This window comes from Anomaloglossus baeobatrachus, chromosome 3 (genome assembly GCF_048569485.1).
Source record: "Anomaloglossus baeobatrachus isolate aAnoBae1 chromosome 3, aAnoBae1.hap1, whole genome shotgun sequence".
Classification (NCBI taxonomy): domain Eukaryota; kingdom Metazoa; phylum Chordata; class Amphibia; order Anura; family Aromobatidae; genus Anomaloglossus; species Anomaloglossus baeobatrachus.
The window spans coordinates 179,173,471-179,188,307 of NC_134355.1; the positions used below are offsets into that span (position 1 = coordinate 179,173,471).

General features: G+C 40.5%; 1 protein-coding gene across 1 annotated transcript in view; it reads left to right on the forward strand.

Annotated features, from left to right (window-relative positions):
• The window catches only part of KIF26B (kinesin family member 26B), a 585,415-nt gene that overhangs the window by 198,062 nt on the left and 372,516 nt on the right, over positions 1–14,837 (forward strand). Inside the window, exon 3 of the mRNA XM_075339602.1 lies at positions 12,843–13,379. Within this exon, the coding sequence (XP_075195717.1) occupies positions 12,843–13,379 (537 nt within the window). The remainder of the gene's footprint in view (positions 1–12,842; positions 13,380–14,837) is intronic.

Consider the following 14,837-nt stretch of genomic DNA (forward strand, 5'->3'; position numbering starts at 1 on the left):
CCTGCCTCCCGGCCGCTATGAGGAAGGAAGGAAGTGGGCGGGATGTTACGTCCAGCTCATCTCCGCCCCTCCGCTGCTATTGGGCGGCGGTTCAGTGACGTTTCAGTGACGTCGCTGTGACGCCGCACGGACCGCCCCCTTAGAAAGGAGGCGGTTCGCCCGTCACAGCGACGTCGCCGGACAGGTAAGTATGTGTGATGGCTCTGGGCGATGTTGTGCGGCACGGGCAGCGATATGCCCGTGTCGCGCAACAGATGGGGGCGGGTACCCACACTAGCGATATCGGGACAGATATCGCAGTGTGTAAAGTAGCCTTTAGTCCATCTAGTTCAACCCGTAGCCTAACATGTTGATCCAGAGGAAGGCAAAAAAACCCCCAATGTGGCAAACAAGTTCCAATGGGGAAAAAATTTCCTTCCTGACTCCACATCCGGCAATCAGACTAGTTCCCTGGATCAATACCCTGTCATAAAATCTAATATACATAACTGGTAATATTAAATTTTTCAAGAAAGGCATCCGGGCTCTGCTTAAATGTTAGTAGTGAATCACTCATTACAACATCATGCGGCAGAGAGTTCCATAGTCTCACTGCTCGTACAGTAAAGAATCCTCGTCTGTGATTATGATTAAACCTTCTTTCCTCAAGACGTAGCGGATGCCCCCGTGTTCCAGTCGCAGGCCTAGGTGTAAAAAGATCTTTGGAAAGGTCTCTGTACTGTCCCCTCATATATTTATACATTGTGATTAGATCCCCCCTAAGCCTTCGTTTTTCCAAACTAAATAACCCCAAGTTTAATAATCTGTCTTGGTATTGCAGCCCACCCATTCCTCTAATAATCTTGGTGGCTCTTCTCTGCACCCTCTCCAGTTCAGCTATGTCCTTCTTATATGTCGGTGACCAGAATTGTACACAGTATTCTAAGTGCGGTCGCACTAGTGACTTGTACATAGCTAGAACTATATTTTTTTCATGAACACTTATACCTCTTTTAATACATCCCATTATTTTATTAGCCCTGGCAGCAGCTGCCTGACACTGTCCACTAAAGTGAAGTTTACCATCCACCCATACACCCAAGTCTTTTTCTGTGTCTGTTTTACCCAGTGTTCTACAATTAAGTACATAATCATAAATGTTATTTCCTCTACCCAAGTGCATGACCTTACATTTATCTACATTAAACTTCAATTGCCACTTCTCAGCCCAATCTTCCAATTTACATAAATCTCCCTGTAATATAAAATTATCCTCCTCTGTATTGATTACCCTGCAGAGTTTAGTATCATCTGCAAATATTGAAATTCAACTCCGCATGCCCCCAACAAGGTCATTTATAAATATGTTGAAAAGAAGCGGGCCCAATACTGACCCCTGTGGTACCCCACTATGAACTGAGACCCAGTCCGAGTACGTACCATTAATAACCACCCTTTGTTTCCTATCACTGAGCCAGTTTTTAACCCAGTTACACATATTTTCCCCTATCCCCATTATTCTCATTTTATGTACCAACCTTTTGTGTGGCACCGTATCAAAAGCTTTTGAAAAGTCCATATACACAACATCCACTGCATTTCCCTGGTCCAGGCTTGAACTTACCTCTTCATAGAAGCTGATCAAATTAGTTTGACAGGATCGATCCCTCATAAACCCATGTTGATACTCTGTCATAAAGTTATTTTTCTTGAGATACTCCAGTATAGCATCTCTCAAAAAACCCTCAAGGATTTTACCAACCGTAGAGGTTAAACTTACCGGCCTATAATTTCCCGGCTCAGTTTTTGTCCCCTTTTTGAATATTGGCACCACATTTGCTATGCGCCAGTCCTGCGGTACCGACCCTCTTATTAAGGAATCTGAGAAGATTAAAAATAATGGTCTATCTATCACAGAACTCAATTCCTGTAGTACTCTGGGGTGTATGCCATCCGGGCCCGGAGATTTGTCAACCTTAGTGATTTCGAGGCGGCGTCGTACTTCCTGCTGGGTTAAGCAGGTAATATTCAAGGGTGAATTTATGGTATCACTGGTCATGTCATCTGCCATGGCATTTTCTTGTATAAAAACCATTAGACATCCCTGAAACAATAAAGAACCATTGGATGCCAATATCTACACTCCCTGACAGAAGTTCTGTCGCTTATCCATGTTATGTAAATAAAAGCTTATAAACAGACTTTAAATTCATCCATTGGGTTTATAAATTACTATTTTGAAAGCTGAAACCCTCCCAAATTTGGTTTAGGTTATGAAAATAAAGTTGCTGCAAAGCTCAAATATTGATCATTTAATGAACACAGAAAGGTCAGATTTTGGCAAGACAAAAGTTGTGTCACCTTGACATATAATGCACCCAATCCTAGTTTACATCCTCACCTGTGCTCACTAAATGATGGCTAATTAGTGGGTGTGTATAAAAAGAAACCCAGCACCCCAGACCTTCATTTGAAATGCAACATGACCTCTGACAACATGCCAAAAATCCCCCCTGCAACCAAAGCCTTGATTATGAAGAGGCTGAAGATCAGATCCTGCAGAAGTGGCTGGCACCTTTAATGTGTCTTAGCGTCAAGTACAAAGAATTAAAAAAAGATTTGAAGAGTCTGGAGATGTTTTTGACAAGCCCAGGTCCGGAAGACCTCGCAAGACAACTGCTCAGAAGGAACGTTTGTTGGTTAGAAAATCCAAAGCCAGCCCCTCTTCCACTGCAGCAGAGCTCAAACAGGCCTGGTCACCTCAAGTCCCTGTGTCAGCTAGAACAGTTTGGAGGATTCTGTCTCGAAATGGCCTTCATGGTCGAATCAGTGCCCAGAAGCCAGCAGTAAACAAAAGGCAATTAAAAAAAATGTATGGCATTTGCCAAGTCCCACAGCCTGCTAAACAGATGGAGGCTGGAAAAGTGGCAGAAGGTGGATTGCTCTGATGAATCTTCAGATGAATTACACCACAGCTGCCGCAAATACCGCAGGAGACCTACTGGAGCCTGTATGGATCCAAAATACACCCAGAAAACAGTTAAGTTTTGTGGTGGAAAAATCATAGTCTGGGGTTACATTCAGTATGGAGGTGTGCGAAGCATTTGCAAGGTGGAAGGCAATATCATAGCCTAAAATATCAAGAAGTATTAGCTACCTCTTACATTCCCAATCATAAACGGGGTCAAATTCTGCAGCAGGATGGTGCTCCATCTCATACATCCATCTCTACAACAAAGTTCCTTGTGGCAAAGAAGATCAAGGTGCTCAAGGACTGGCCAGCCCAGTCACCAGACATAAACATCATTGAGCATGTTTGGGGTAGGATGAAAGATGAAGCTTGGAAGACAAAACCAAAGAATCTAGATGAACTCTGTACTCTAAGGCGGGCTTTGCACACTACGACATCGCAGGCCGATGCTGCGATGCCGAGTGCGATAGTGCCCGCCCCCGTCACAGCAGCGATATGTGGTGATAGCTGGCGTAGCGAAAGTTATCGCTACGCCAGCTTCACACACACACTCACCTGCCGTGCGACGTCCCTGTGGCCGGCGACCCGCCTCCTTGTTAAGGGGGCGGGTCGTGCGGCGTCACTGCGACGTCACACGGCAGGCGGCCAATCAGAGCGGAGGGGCGGAGATGAGCAGGATGTAAACATCCTGCCCACCTCCTTCCTTCCGCATAACCTACGGAAGCCGCAGTGAGGCCGGTAGGAGACGTTCCTCGCTCCTGCGACTTCACACACAGCGATGTGTGCGGCCGCAGGAGCGAGGAACAACATCGGACCATTGCGTCAGCGTAATTATGAATTACGCCGACGCTGTACCGATGATACGATTACGACGCTTTTGCGCTCGTTAATCGTATCATCCAGCCTTTACACACTGCGATGTCGCATGCGATGCCGGAAGTGCGTCATTTTCAATTTGACCCCACCGACATCGCACCTGCGATGTCGCAGTGTGCAAAGTGCCCCTAACTCTGTAACTCTAATGCATGTAAGACTGCATTCTTTGCTATTCCTGATGACTACATCAATAAATTGTATGAATCGTTGCATGGAAACAGTCCTTGAAACTCATGGAAGTCACAGAAAATATTAAATATGGCTCTAATAGCACCACAACTTCATTCACCAATGTTATGCAACATATCTTTATATTAAAAGTTAATTATTTGTTTTAATTTCATATTACTTTCTGTGGGCGACAAAACTTTTGTCTTGACAAAATCTGACCTTTCTGTGTTCATTAAATGATCAATATTTCAGCTTTGCAGCAACTTTATTTTCATAACCTAAACCAAATTTGGGAGGGTTTCAGCTTTCAAAAGAGTAATTTATAAAACCAATGGATGAATTTAAAGTCAGGTTCTAAGCTTTTATTTACATAACATGGATAAGTGACAGAACTTCTGTCAGGGAGTGTACTATTAGAATGCCATGATATATTTCAAGGGATTAAAAGCTTAATAGTAATGCTCATCATTATTGGGGATATTTTCCTTTCACCATTGTTGTTTTGTTACGTTATATAGTTATATCATTGGGAGCAGATCTGGGGGACCAACTAACAAACAGAACAGTCCATGTAGTCACAAATCACAAATATGTATTTCATACAATTTTGTGTTCTTTTTACTGTGTTACATTGTATATCTGTAGATGTCACGTCTCTTTGATATCTATCCCTCATTGGAAATAGATGCCTTTTTTAATTCTTACAAAAGTTACCATGTAAGACCAACCTAAAATGTACAACCTGTCATAGTGTTGACTGATATAATATGGGTCTATGTATGTGCCACTTATAGCTCATTGCCTGAAAATTTTTCTTTTCCTTCCCATCCTTTGTCTCCAAGGTTCTTGTATCATTGTAGGTTTTTGGGGTGTTATTCTTCAGCGAAGTTAATAGGAGCTACACTGTTCTGTGTAGATATCTCCTGCATTATATTGGAGCCCCCCCTTAAACATCGATGGTATTTCTTTGGGATATATCATCAATGTCTGTTTCGAGAAAACCACATTTTACCTTGCCATAAAAATCCTCTATTATTGTGCAATCAATGAGTTCCAGTTAGTATTAAAAGTCATTAAAACAGATCTAAATTGTAGATAAATACATTGATAATGATTTCTAGTATATTATTGCTACATGATTTTCCTTGCCCATCTGTAATTGCAGGAGTGGTTGGAATTTGTTCGCATTCTTGAAATAAAATCCATAATGCCCTTTGTTTTCTTCGCAGAGTATGCGGAGTCAGTTAATTCAGCTGTACACAATGTTATTAGACTGTGAGGACGGTAGCAATCCAGCCTCCTGGCTTTGTATCCTGTCCTGTGTATTGTGTAGTCTTTGAGTCTACAGATTCTTATCTGACGTGAAGTACAACGGGCTAAGAGGACCCTTTGCCTTCTTGCTACATAGGTCTTTCAGCTCACCTGTAACTGTAGCACCCTGTATCAATGACGTGAATACATTGCTAGGGTTACTGTAGTGTAAACTGCCCGCCATTCTTCAGTCTTTTGCTGTCGGAGCCATTTGGGAAATATTTATGGAGGAATGTAATGTTAGACCTCCTCAGACCACACAAGTCAAGGGGCTGAAGGCTTCGTTGGCCTGTCAGCACTTAACCTATTCAGCTGACATCCCTGTAGGGAGGTAAGGTTAGTCTTAGTTTACTGAATACCACTGTGGGGCCACTTATGTCCTACTGTTTTGAGCTCAGTGATCATTAAGTGGCTTTCATGTAGCACATATAGGTGATGCTGACATGAGGGGGTAGGGTTTGATGCCGGTTGGCTCCTGACACTGAATGGACTCATTGAGAATCCATTTTTAATACATTGCCTTTTATTTACTGAAGGATGTCTAGGGAATTACTGCTACGTAAACTGAGGATGAACAAAAAGCTGCATTGAATTACTTTATGGTTTTGTAGACTTCAGTATTTTACTAAGTCCTTGAAGTTAGCATTACCCAACGTGGTTTATTGGGCCTCAATTTGCATTATATGTTAGCTTCTTTTTTAATTTCTTGTTCTCTGCTTACATATACTTTCTTTTTTTACTTATGAATGTTTCGTTTGACAAGCGCATGACTTCACCATAATAAAGAAGCTTTATATTTTTTTTTTTCTTAACTCAAACTTAAAAAATAAACATTTGCAGATATATTGCAGTATGAAAAGTGTTACTTTATAAAACTAAGGCCAACATTTAAAGAAAGCCAAATCCAACTGTGTCTGGGTGTGAAGAAGGGGACTAATAAGGACAGCTTGGCACCTCGCAGTACAATTAAAAAGGCAGCATGAAGTGTGAACACTGCTTCAAAGTCAAAATCCTCCTTCCTCCCCAGTACTCATGTGGTTCTCATCAGGTGTACGTAAAGGCCAACATTCTACAGACATTTCTTAATTGAAGGAGATCAATGCCGTTTCTCTGACAACTAGTGTTCAGACTTACCTGTTTTTCAGTAAAACTACTCTCCTCCAAGAGAGGCCATATTATCCAAACTTTATTATGTGACTCACATACGGTACCTTGAAAAAGAATTCATACCCCGTGAACTTTTCCACAGTTTTTTATGTTATACGCACAAATATAAATGTACTGTATTTTATTGGAATGTTATGTGATATAACAACACAAAGTAGCAGGTATTTGTGAGGTGTCAAGGAAATGATATTCAGTTTTCTAAAGATTTTAAAAATATAAATCTGAAAATTGTGACCTGCGTTGTATTCCGTCCCTGTAGTCTAATACCCCTAAATAAAAACCCAAGTGACCAATTGCCTCCAGAAGTCGACTAGTTAGTAAATTGAATCCACCTGTGTGTGATTTATTCTCAGTTTAACTACATGGTTCTATGAAAGTCTCAGAGATTTGTTCACAGGGTATGAATACTTTTTCAAGACACCATATATCCCATGCAGGATCTACATATTTAGTGCCATGGACATGGAAAAAGATACTACTTGATTTGTGCACATATCTATAATGACAGTAGTAGGAAAAATCCAGCTTAACTGTAAAACGTTTTCATGGCTCAATTTCGGGGTTTGATCCAGGGACTTCTGCTTGTGTGGTTGGTTTCCAACAGAATGTTTTGTATCAGTCCATCTGCTGTTAGTTCTCTTGTCTTTCCTTTGCCTTGTCTTTCTGTTTTATTTACACTCAGGTGTGTTTACTTCCTTGTTTTGGTTGCCCTATCACATCTTGGGAGGGGCTATTTATACTCGCCATGCCCATGCCTCAGTGGTGGCTATTTTCCAAGGTTGATGGATGTGTGGAGTCCTAGCTCCTCAGTTTAGTATAATCATGTCAAGTTACCACTTTTGATTTTTCAATGTGGTTTGTTTATGTGTTTCTTTTTCCAGCATTCTCCCATTCTGTTTCACTTGGAATTTGGAGGGGTTCCATTTAATCCGTAAGACGTTTTGGGTTTCTTTCAGTTTCTTCCATCTTTCCTGTATGACTGTATGAACACGTTTTAAGCCCTTTGTCTCACCCCATGCCTGTGTGCATTTCTTTTATGTTTATTAGTGTTTTGTGTTACATTTGTCTCATAGTGTAGAGCACATTATTTAAGGACACTCAGGATTAGCCGATGTTGAGTGGGGGCACCATTGCATAAATTTATGGTTCCGACTTCCGCGGTCAGGCAGGGTCGATACAGGGTCTGGTTTAGGTTACTCCAAGTCTTTATAGGGACCTGTGGATAACATCTCCCCTGGTTTGCTCATCCCCATGTGAGTAGAAGGGCTGTCATAATATTTTATTTATATATGATTAAAACATCTTCACATGCATAATTTTTCCATAGCACATCAAAGCATTTCTGGTGCGCTGTGCACCCTTATTCATGACTAATGGGGCTAAGTCCACCAGAAGCGCATTGCTATCCTATGGACTAATTATGTATGTGAAGATGTTTTAATCATATACATAGAAAACTGAAGATTTTGTACCGTTGAGCTGAATTTCTCCTACTATGATTTCTAATCATTGTCGGTGGCAGTGACGTTCCTTCTGTGTTCCAGAGGGACTGAGCAACTGCGGCGAGGTGGATTTTTCTCCTTTTTACAAAATATCTGTCTTGGTACACAACAGGTTACAAAGTTACTAAACCATTATTCTGTCCCCACAAAAGTTTTCAAACTGTTGAATTTTCAATGTGGGTCAGTCAGTGTTGTCATTTTGTGCATTCCATAAATGACAAATCACCAGTAAATCTCTGTCTCGATCCATCGTTTTGGCTAGGCTTCTATTAATTGGGCACCAAGGTGTTTTTCCTGTGTTCTTTACTAGACTTGTGTTACAATTGATATATGCTGTTGTACATATTCAAAATTTGGAATGGGATACCTTTAAGGGGGCTTTACACGGTAGCGATATCGCTAGCAATTTCTAGCGATAGCGACCATGTAAGTACCCGCCCCCGTCGCGCATGCGATTGTTTGTGATCGCTGCCGTAGCGAACATTATCGCTACGCAGCGTCACACATACTTACCTGGTCGGCGTCGTCGCTGTGACTGCCGAACAATCCCTCCTTCAAGGGGGAGGGACGTTCGGCATCACAGCGAAGTCACCGCAACGTCACTAAGCGGCCGGCCAATCAAGGCAGAGGGGCGGAGATGAGCAGGATGTAACATCCCGCCCACCTCCTTCCTTCCTCATTGCGGCCGGCGGCAGGTAAGGAGACGTTCCTCGCTCATGCGGTGTCACACATAGCGATGTGTGCTGCGGCATGAGCGATGAACCACAACGCTAAACAACCCTTACCGATTTTTGACTTTGGGACGACCTCTCCATGGTGAACGATTTTCACCATTTTAGAGGTCGCCTAAGGTCGCTTGTAAGTATTACACGCTGCGATATCGTTAATGACGCCGGATGTGCGTCACTAACAACTTGACCCCGGCGTCCAAACATTAACGATATCGTAGCGTGTAAAGCTCCCTTTACTCTTGTAATTTCTTTAGTTACCTGTGCTCATGCCAGTCATACCATGTAAAAAGTAACTCAGATATTTCTTTGGCAGTTTCAAGATTGAAAAAAGACACAAATTTATAGTGTTCCATCTATAACCTAACATGTTGTTCCAGAGGAAGGTAAAAACCCCATGAGACAGATGCTAATGACCCCTTATTAGAAAAAAATCCATCCATATATACCATATTTCCCTGAAAATAAGACCCACCCGAAAATAAGCCCTAGCATATTTTACATGATTGTTGGAGTATAAATGAAATATAACCCCTGCTCCAAAAATAAGCCCTAGCCACAGTCAGGACCGTCATTAGGGGAAGTCAAACTGCATAATTTACCAGGGCCACCACTCTCTAGAGATCCCAATGTTTGTATTCCGTGGGTTAAGGTTGCTTAATTATCTTTGGTGACTACACAGTCATGTGACCATGATGTAACCAAAGGACTTAATTACAGGAGTCTAAAAGAACTGAACATGAGACAGGATGGTATGCAGGACTCGTATTAGGGGGAAGGGAGAGCAAACTGGGAAATTTCACAGGGCCCCTATTCTCCTAGGGGCCCCAGTGTTGTCACCAAAGGGTCTCTTAATTGAAGGAGTTTAAAGCTGAAAAGCAGACTGGCTGTGCACTATGTGTGTATGGCTAGATAGATAGATACACACAGAGTTTGGAGAGTTATGTTGTTGTTTCAGTATGCAATTGGACTATATTTTAATAAATATTAATTTTTTGATTAAGAATCATTGTGGATTGTTGTCCACATAATCAGAATGAGCTCTGTGTTACTGTGGTGGTCCCTGCCAGTCCTGCAGTGATGACATCTGCACTGCATGATTTATAACCTATGCAGCTAATCACTGGCATAAGCTGTGACGCTTATACATAGTTAGCATGAGTTATGCTTCCAAGGTTACTACTATGTTTGGATGAAGGTCATAAAAGATATTTAATTCATTCTGTTGTCATGGTAATCACATCACTAAAACATGTACTTTATTTGCATTTCTATAGTAATAGTATTTTGTATGCGTTTTTGAGAATAAGATACTATACAGCACATTAACAATAAGAAGTTAATAAAAGCAAAAAATTATGTTTTTAAGAAAATATTGAGCAACACATTTATTTATGCAGTCATTGATACCTTTGAGAATACATTTTATCCTGCTTCTAGAAGAGAAGGTTACAGATGACCACTACACATCCCTCTGTGATACGACTTTGACATGAAGGCCTCCTTGGCTTGACTTGTTGGGGATTATGATGATTGACACCATTGGCTTACACACATGTGCTTGTGACACAGACTTTGTCGCTTTTGTGTATTCTTTTCAACAAGGAAAAATCCCCCTCCAACCCATCTTGTTCTATGTCAGGGCTTTAGTTTCTTGCCTTCCATGTCACCTAGGGAAAAAAATGATTTATAAATCAGTTGGAAGCCTCCTGCTGTGTGAGAGCAGTGCAGGCTATGAGATATTGGTTTCTACTGTAACCTTGAATGTCCTTGTTCAAAGTGCTGCTGGAAATATACATTATTATCAGGTATAAACTGAACTGCAACGTGGTATAGAAACGTATTGGCTCAGTTCTGAATCATACACAATTAATAGGTAATTAGGGTTCGTTTACATGTTACTGATTGCCTTAATTAGGGCCGTTTCACACAACCGGCATTTCGCCAGATTGCCGGATACAGCACAGTCCAGTACAGTGTATACAGTACAATGGCATCGTGGCAACCTCTGGTCACATGCTGTCATGTCACCGGAGCATGTGACTGAATCTTTCCGTGATGCCATTGTACAGTATTAACACTGTACTGTTGTGTGCCGGATCCGTCAATCTGAAATGCCAGGCGTATGTGTGAAAAGGCCCTTTGGCTGACTGCACTTCTCTTGTGTGCAGAAAAGATTGGTAAAATGGGCGCAGAACATCATTGTTCTCGACAGCACATGTTCTGTTCACACAAGACTATGTGCAGCCGAGAAGGAGGGTCTTTAATCATCTTAGCAATGATTCCAACCAACAGATAAATCTTTTATTCTTTCGTCAGTTGATCAGTCAGCAGCCTGTTTACAGTACACGTTCATTGGTAAACGAGCCTTACGTTCACAATCGGCCGATGTGAATGCACCTTTATTGTATTTTCCAAGTGTTTTTGTGCTCCTCCTTAGGAACACTACAAGACACTTTTTAAAATGGAGGCAATTTATTAGCACTGTGATACATTACTCTATTTTTTTTCTTTTTTTAAAACAAACATTTTATTGAATTTTAAATTAAGAAATATAGGTTTAAAATTAAGGGTAGAAATAGGGGGAATATAGAGACGGAGAAGATAAGGAAAATGGTGCATGGTGCAACAGAGAATGAGAGATGATACAAAAGTGGCTGCAATTTACCAGTATTTTAAGGGCACATTTTATTAATTTTGATGCATGGCGTTGTGGTAATCTCAAAAATTGTAATGTCTAAAATGCATAACAAATTTGGAACCTTTTGCATTTGTCTGATCAGTATATAACAGCAACCCACAGCCCTATCACTGTGCATCCTAGTGGTCCACACAACTGGATTTGAAGGCAAACAACTGCATATATTTGGCAAGACTGTTATAGGTGTTCCCCCAGAATGTAATCTCTGATCATTAAACCTAATCATTCTTGTACACATCATAGTTATTGGTCAAATCAAATTGAAGGGAATCCAAGGTTGCCTCAGACAAAAATGCCAGTTGAGTAAATCCCATTTTTATGTTGAACGTGTTGTATCACCATAGAAAACACAGCACCACACATCAACAATGAGAATAAATCTGTTTTATTATCTTATTTTAATTATTAAAAATAAATATAGATGATACATTCCCTTTGCACTTTCACTGTTTTACCCGGTAGCCTCCAAGTTGTTCCGCTATACAAAGGATACAGATCCTGCAATTAAATATCTATTTCCTAAATATCTATATTTTTCTAGAAAGTAACATGTATTTAGTGTTACGCTGTATTGGGACAGCTCCACTGACTGTTAAGCATTTGGCGATTGGCTATATGCAATACACCTCACATAGAATGATTGTTAATATGATTGTTCTGTGCTGTTAGAATATCATGTTCTCAGCAGCACAAGTCCTGTGTAGATAGGACAATGAGCTGCCAACAATGGTTTTTTTTTGTTTTTTTTTTAAATCTTGCTTAAAAATACAGTAATTTCACCAGATGATTGAGCATTTTACTTGTTTGTTGGCTGTGTGACGGTTTGTTTTGATAGAGCGGCAATCCTACTAATGCCCATTCCTGATTATTGGCCAATGGACTTGGCCCTTAGATAAATAAGGTTGTAGTCAGGGATATATTATATGTTTTTACAGGGGCTTATAGAGAAAAGCCAATGTCATAGCTCTAGAAAAAAAATATGGACAATACAATTGTCCAAAGAACATGTATTCAAAAGTGTTTTCTACTTTCAGGAAAGTTGATCCTAAACTAACAAACTCAGCAGGTACTCCCCCTCCCCTCCCAGGTCTATTGATCTGGTCTTTTTTTTTTTCAATATTTTGTAGTTTGTTAAAGTGCTAGAATGAGAAAAATACCTTTTTCATGTATGAATCTATATTCAATAGTAAATCGGCGCAACTTCTGAGAGGCGACACTTCAGCGGGGAATGATGTGTCTGCACCATGAATAAATACAGAGTAAAAAACTGTGATAAATACCTCCTGCGCGCTTGTCTACTTCATTAGATATTTGTACAGAAAATATTCATCTGTGATTTTTACCTTATATTCTAAAATTTACATTTTATAATATTTCACATATTGGAGTTTTGATTTACATTTATAATACAAACTGAATTAATTTGTCTTTTACAGGACCCATCCATCACTACCGGCATACATGACAAGCTTCAAGTACCAAACACCATCCGAAAGTCTTGGAATGAGCGAGACAACCGTTGTGATATATGCGCCACTCATCTTAACCAACTGAAACAGGAAGCTATACAAATGGTCACTTCTCTCGAGCAGTCTGCCAATGCTGAACACTATGATGCTGCCTCTCCAGGATCTCCTCCAGGACACGCTAGTATTCCAGCCTTAGTAGGTCAAAGACACATGGGAGGCCTTCAGCCAAAAGACTGGGTATACATGCCAAATTCCTACACCACATCAAATTACCCTGGCTTTGTGCCCAATAAGCATGCTGGTAAACCTAACAGTCTTGGACTTGCCAATGGTCAAGAAAAGAAAAATGGGTCTCCTTCACATCAAGCCAAAGTCAGCCTACCAATAGCAACCAGCCCAAGTAATGGCAATATAATGAATTCTGTCGCCATTCAAGCTCATCAGTATCTTGATGGTACATGGTCATTATCAAGAACTAACGGTGTGACACTGTACCCGTATCAAGTAAGTCTATATTTTATTATTAACATGCTTGGTTTATTAGATTATTTTATATTTTGTAAAAGTAATCTTAAGACATTCCAAGATAATTACAGTACTTATTACACTTCTCCTTGTAAACTTCATATTTACATGATTCCACTACAACTGGCTTTAAACATGGAATTGAAAAGCTGATTAGTCCCTGTTTTTTATTCTCTAACACTTGAATCTCTTATGAAGTAGCAATGTACAATGTTGGGACACACCCCATTGATTGGTACCACCCAGTTGCCAATTCTTTTGAACATTCCCAGGAATAACAGAGGAAAGTTCTTATAAATCCTCCAGCATTGGTATTATATAGGGAATTCTAATACTTACCAATTCAGTTGTGACATTGTAAAATAACCTATTGCTTAAATGTAAAACACTTTTTTTGTCAGGATTTTTTTTTTTTTTCAAACATTCTGCATTTAAAAAATAACTTGAAATCCTGCAGTTTTCACACTGGCTTCTATAATTAGTTTAGACTGTTCCGAATTCTTAATTTTTTTTCTATTTTATTTAATACAGATTGTAATATGAAAAATAACACTAACAATAACATTACAAAAAAGGTGGTTTTACATAAAATCATGATATAAAGTATTTTTTGTTGAGACATTCCCTTCAAAAGAATTTTCTACATTTCAGTGTCACATTTTGAGAAGTATCAAGGAGACAATTTAGGATAAATGGATACTATATGACGATTCAACGAGGGGTTTTTCACTCTCAAAACGTGATTTAAACTACTTATACAGTTCTATAAGGGGACTTGGCCCTATCACTTTCATACTAGCAATTTAGATTTCAGTACTTTAATTGTACAGAAAAAAAGATGTTACTGCTTATACAAACAAGGGCTTTTCCTTGGTGCATCCTTTGCGTTGTCAAGATCTTAGAGCATAATTCCTACCCCTCAATCATTACACCACATGCGCACACAGTGTCAGTGCAGACACTCATCCCTCTCTCATGTCTGCATCCCTCTCTCATGTCTGCATCCCTCTCTCTTGTCTGCATCCCTCTCTCTTGTCTGCATCCCTCTCTCATGTCTGCATCCCTCTCTCTTGTCTTCATCTCTCTCTACTGTCTTCATCCCTCTCTCCTGTCTGCATCCCTTTCTCCTGTCTGCATCCCTCTCTACTGTCTGCATCCCTCTCTCCTGTCTACAACCCTCTCTCCTGTCTGCATCCCTCTCTACTGTCTGCATCCCTCTCTCCTGTCTGCATCCCTCTCTACTGCATGCATTCCTCTCTCCTGTCTGCATTCCTCTCTACTATCAGCATCCCTCTGTACTGTCTTCATCCCTCTCTACTGTCTTCATCCCTCTCTCCTGTCTGCATCCCTCTCTCCTGTCTGCATCCCTCTCTACTGTCTGCATCCCTCTCTCCTGTCTGCATCCCTCTCTACTGTCTGCATCCCTCTCTCCTGTCT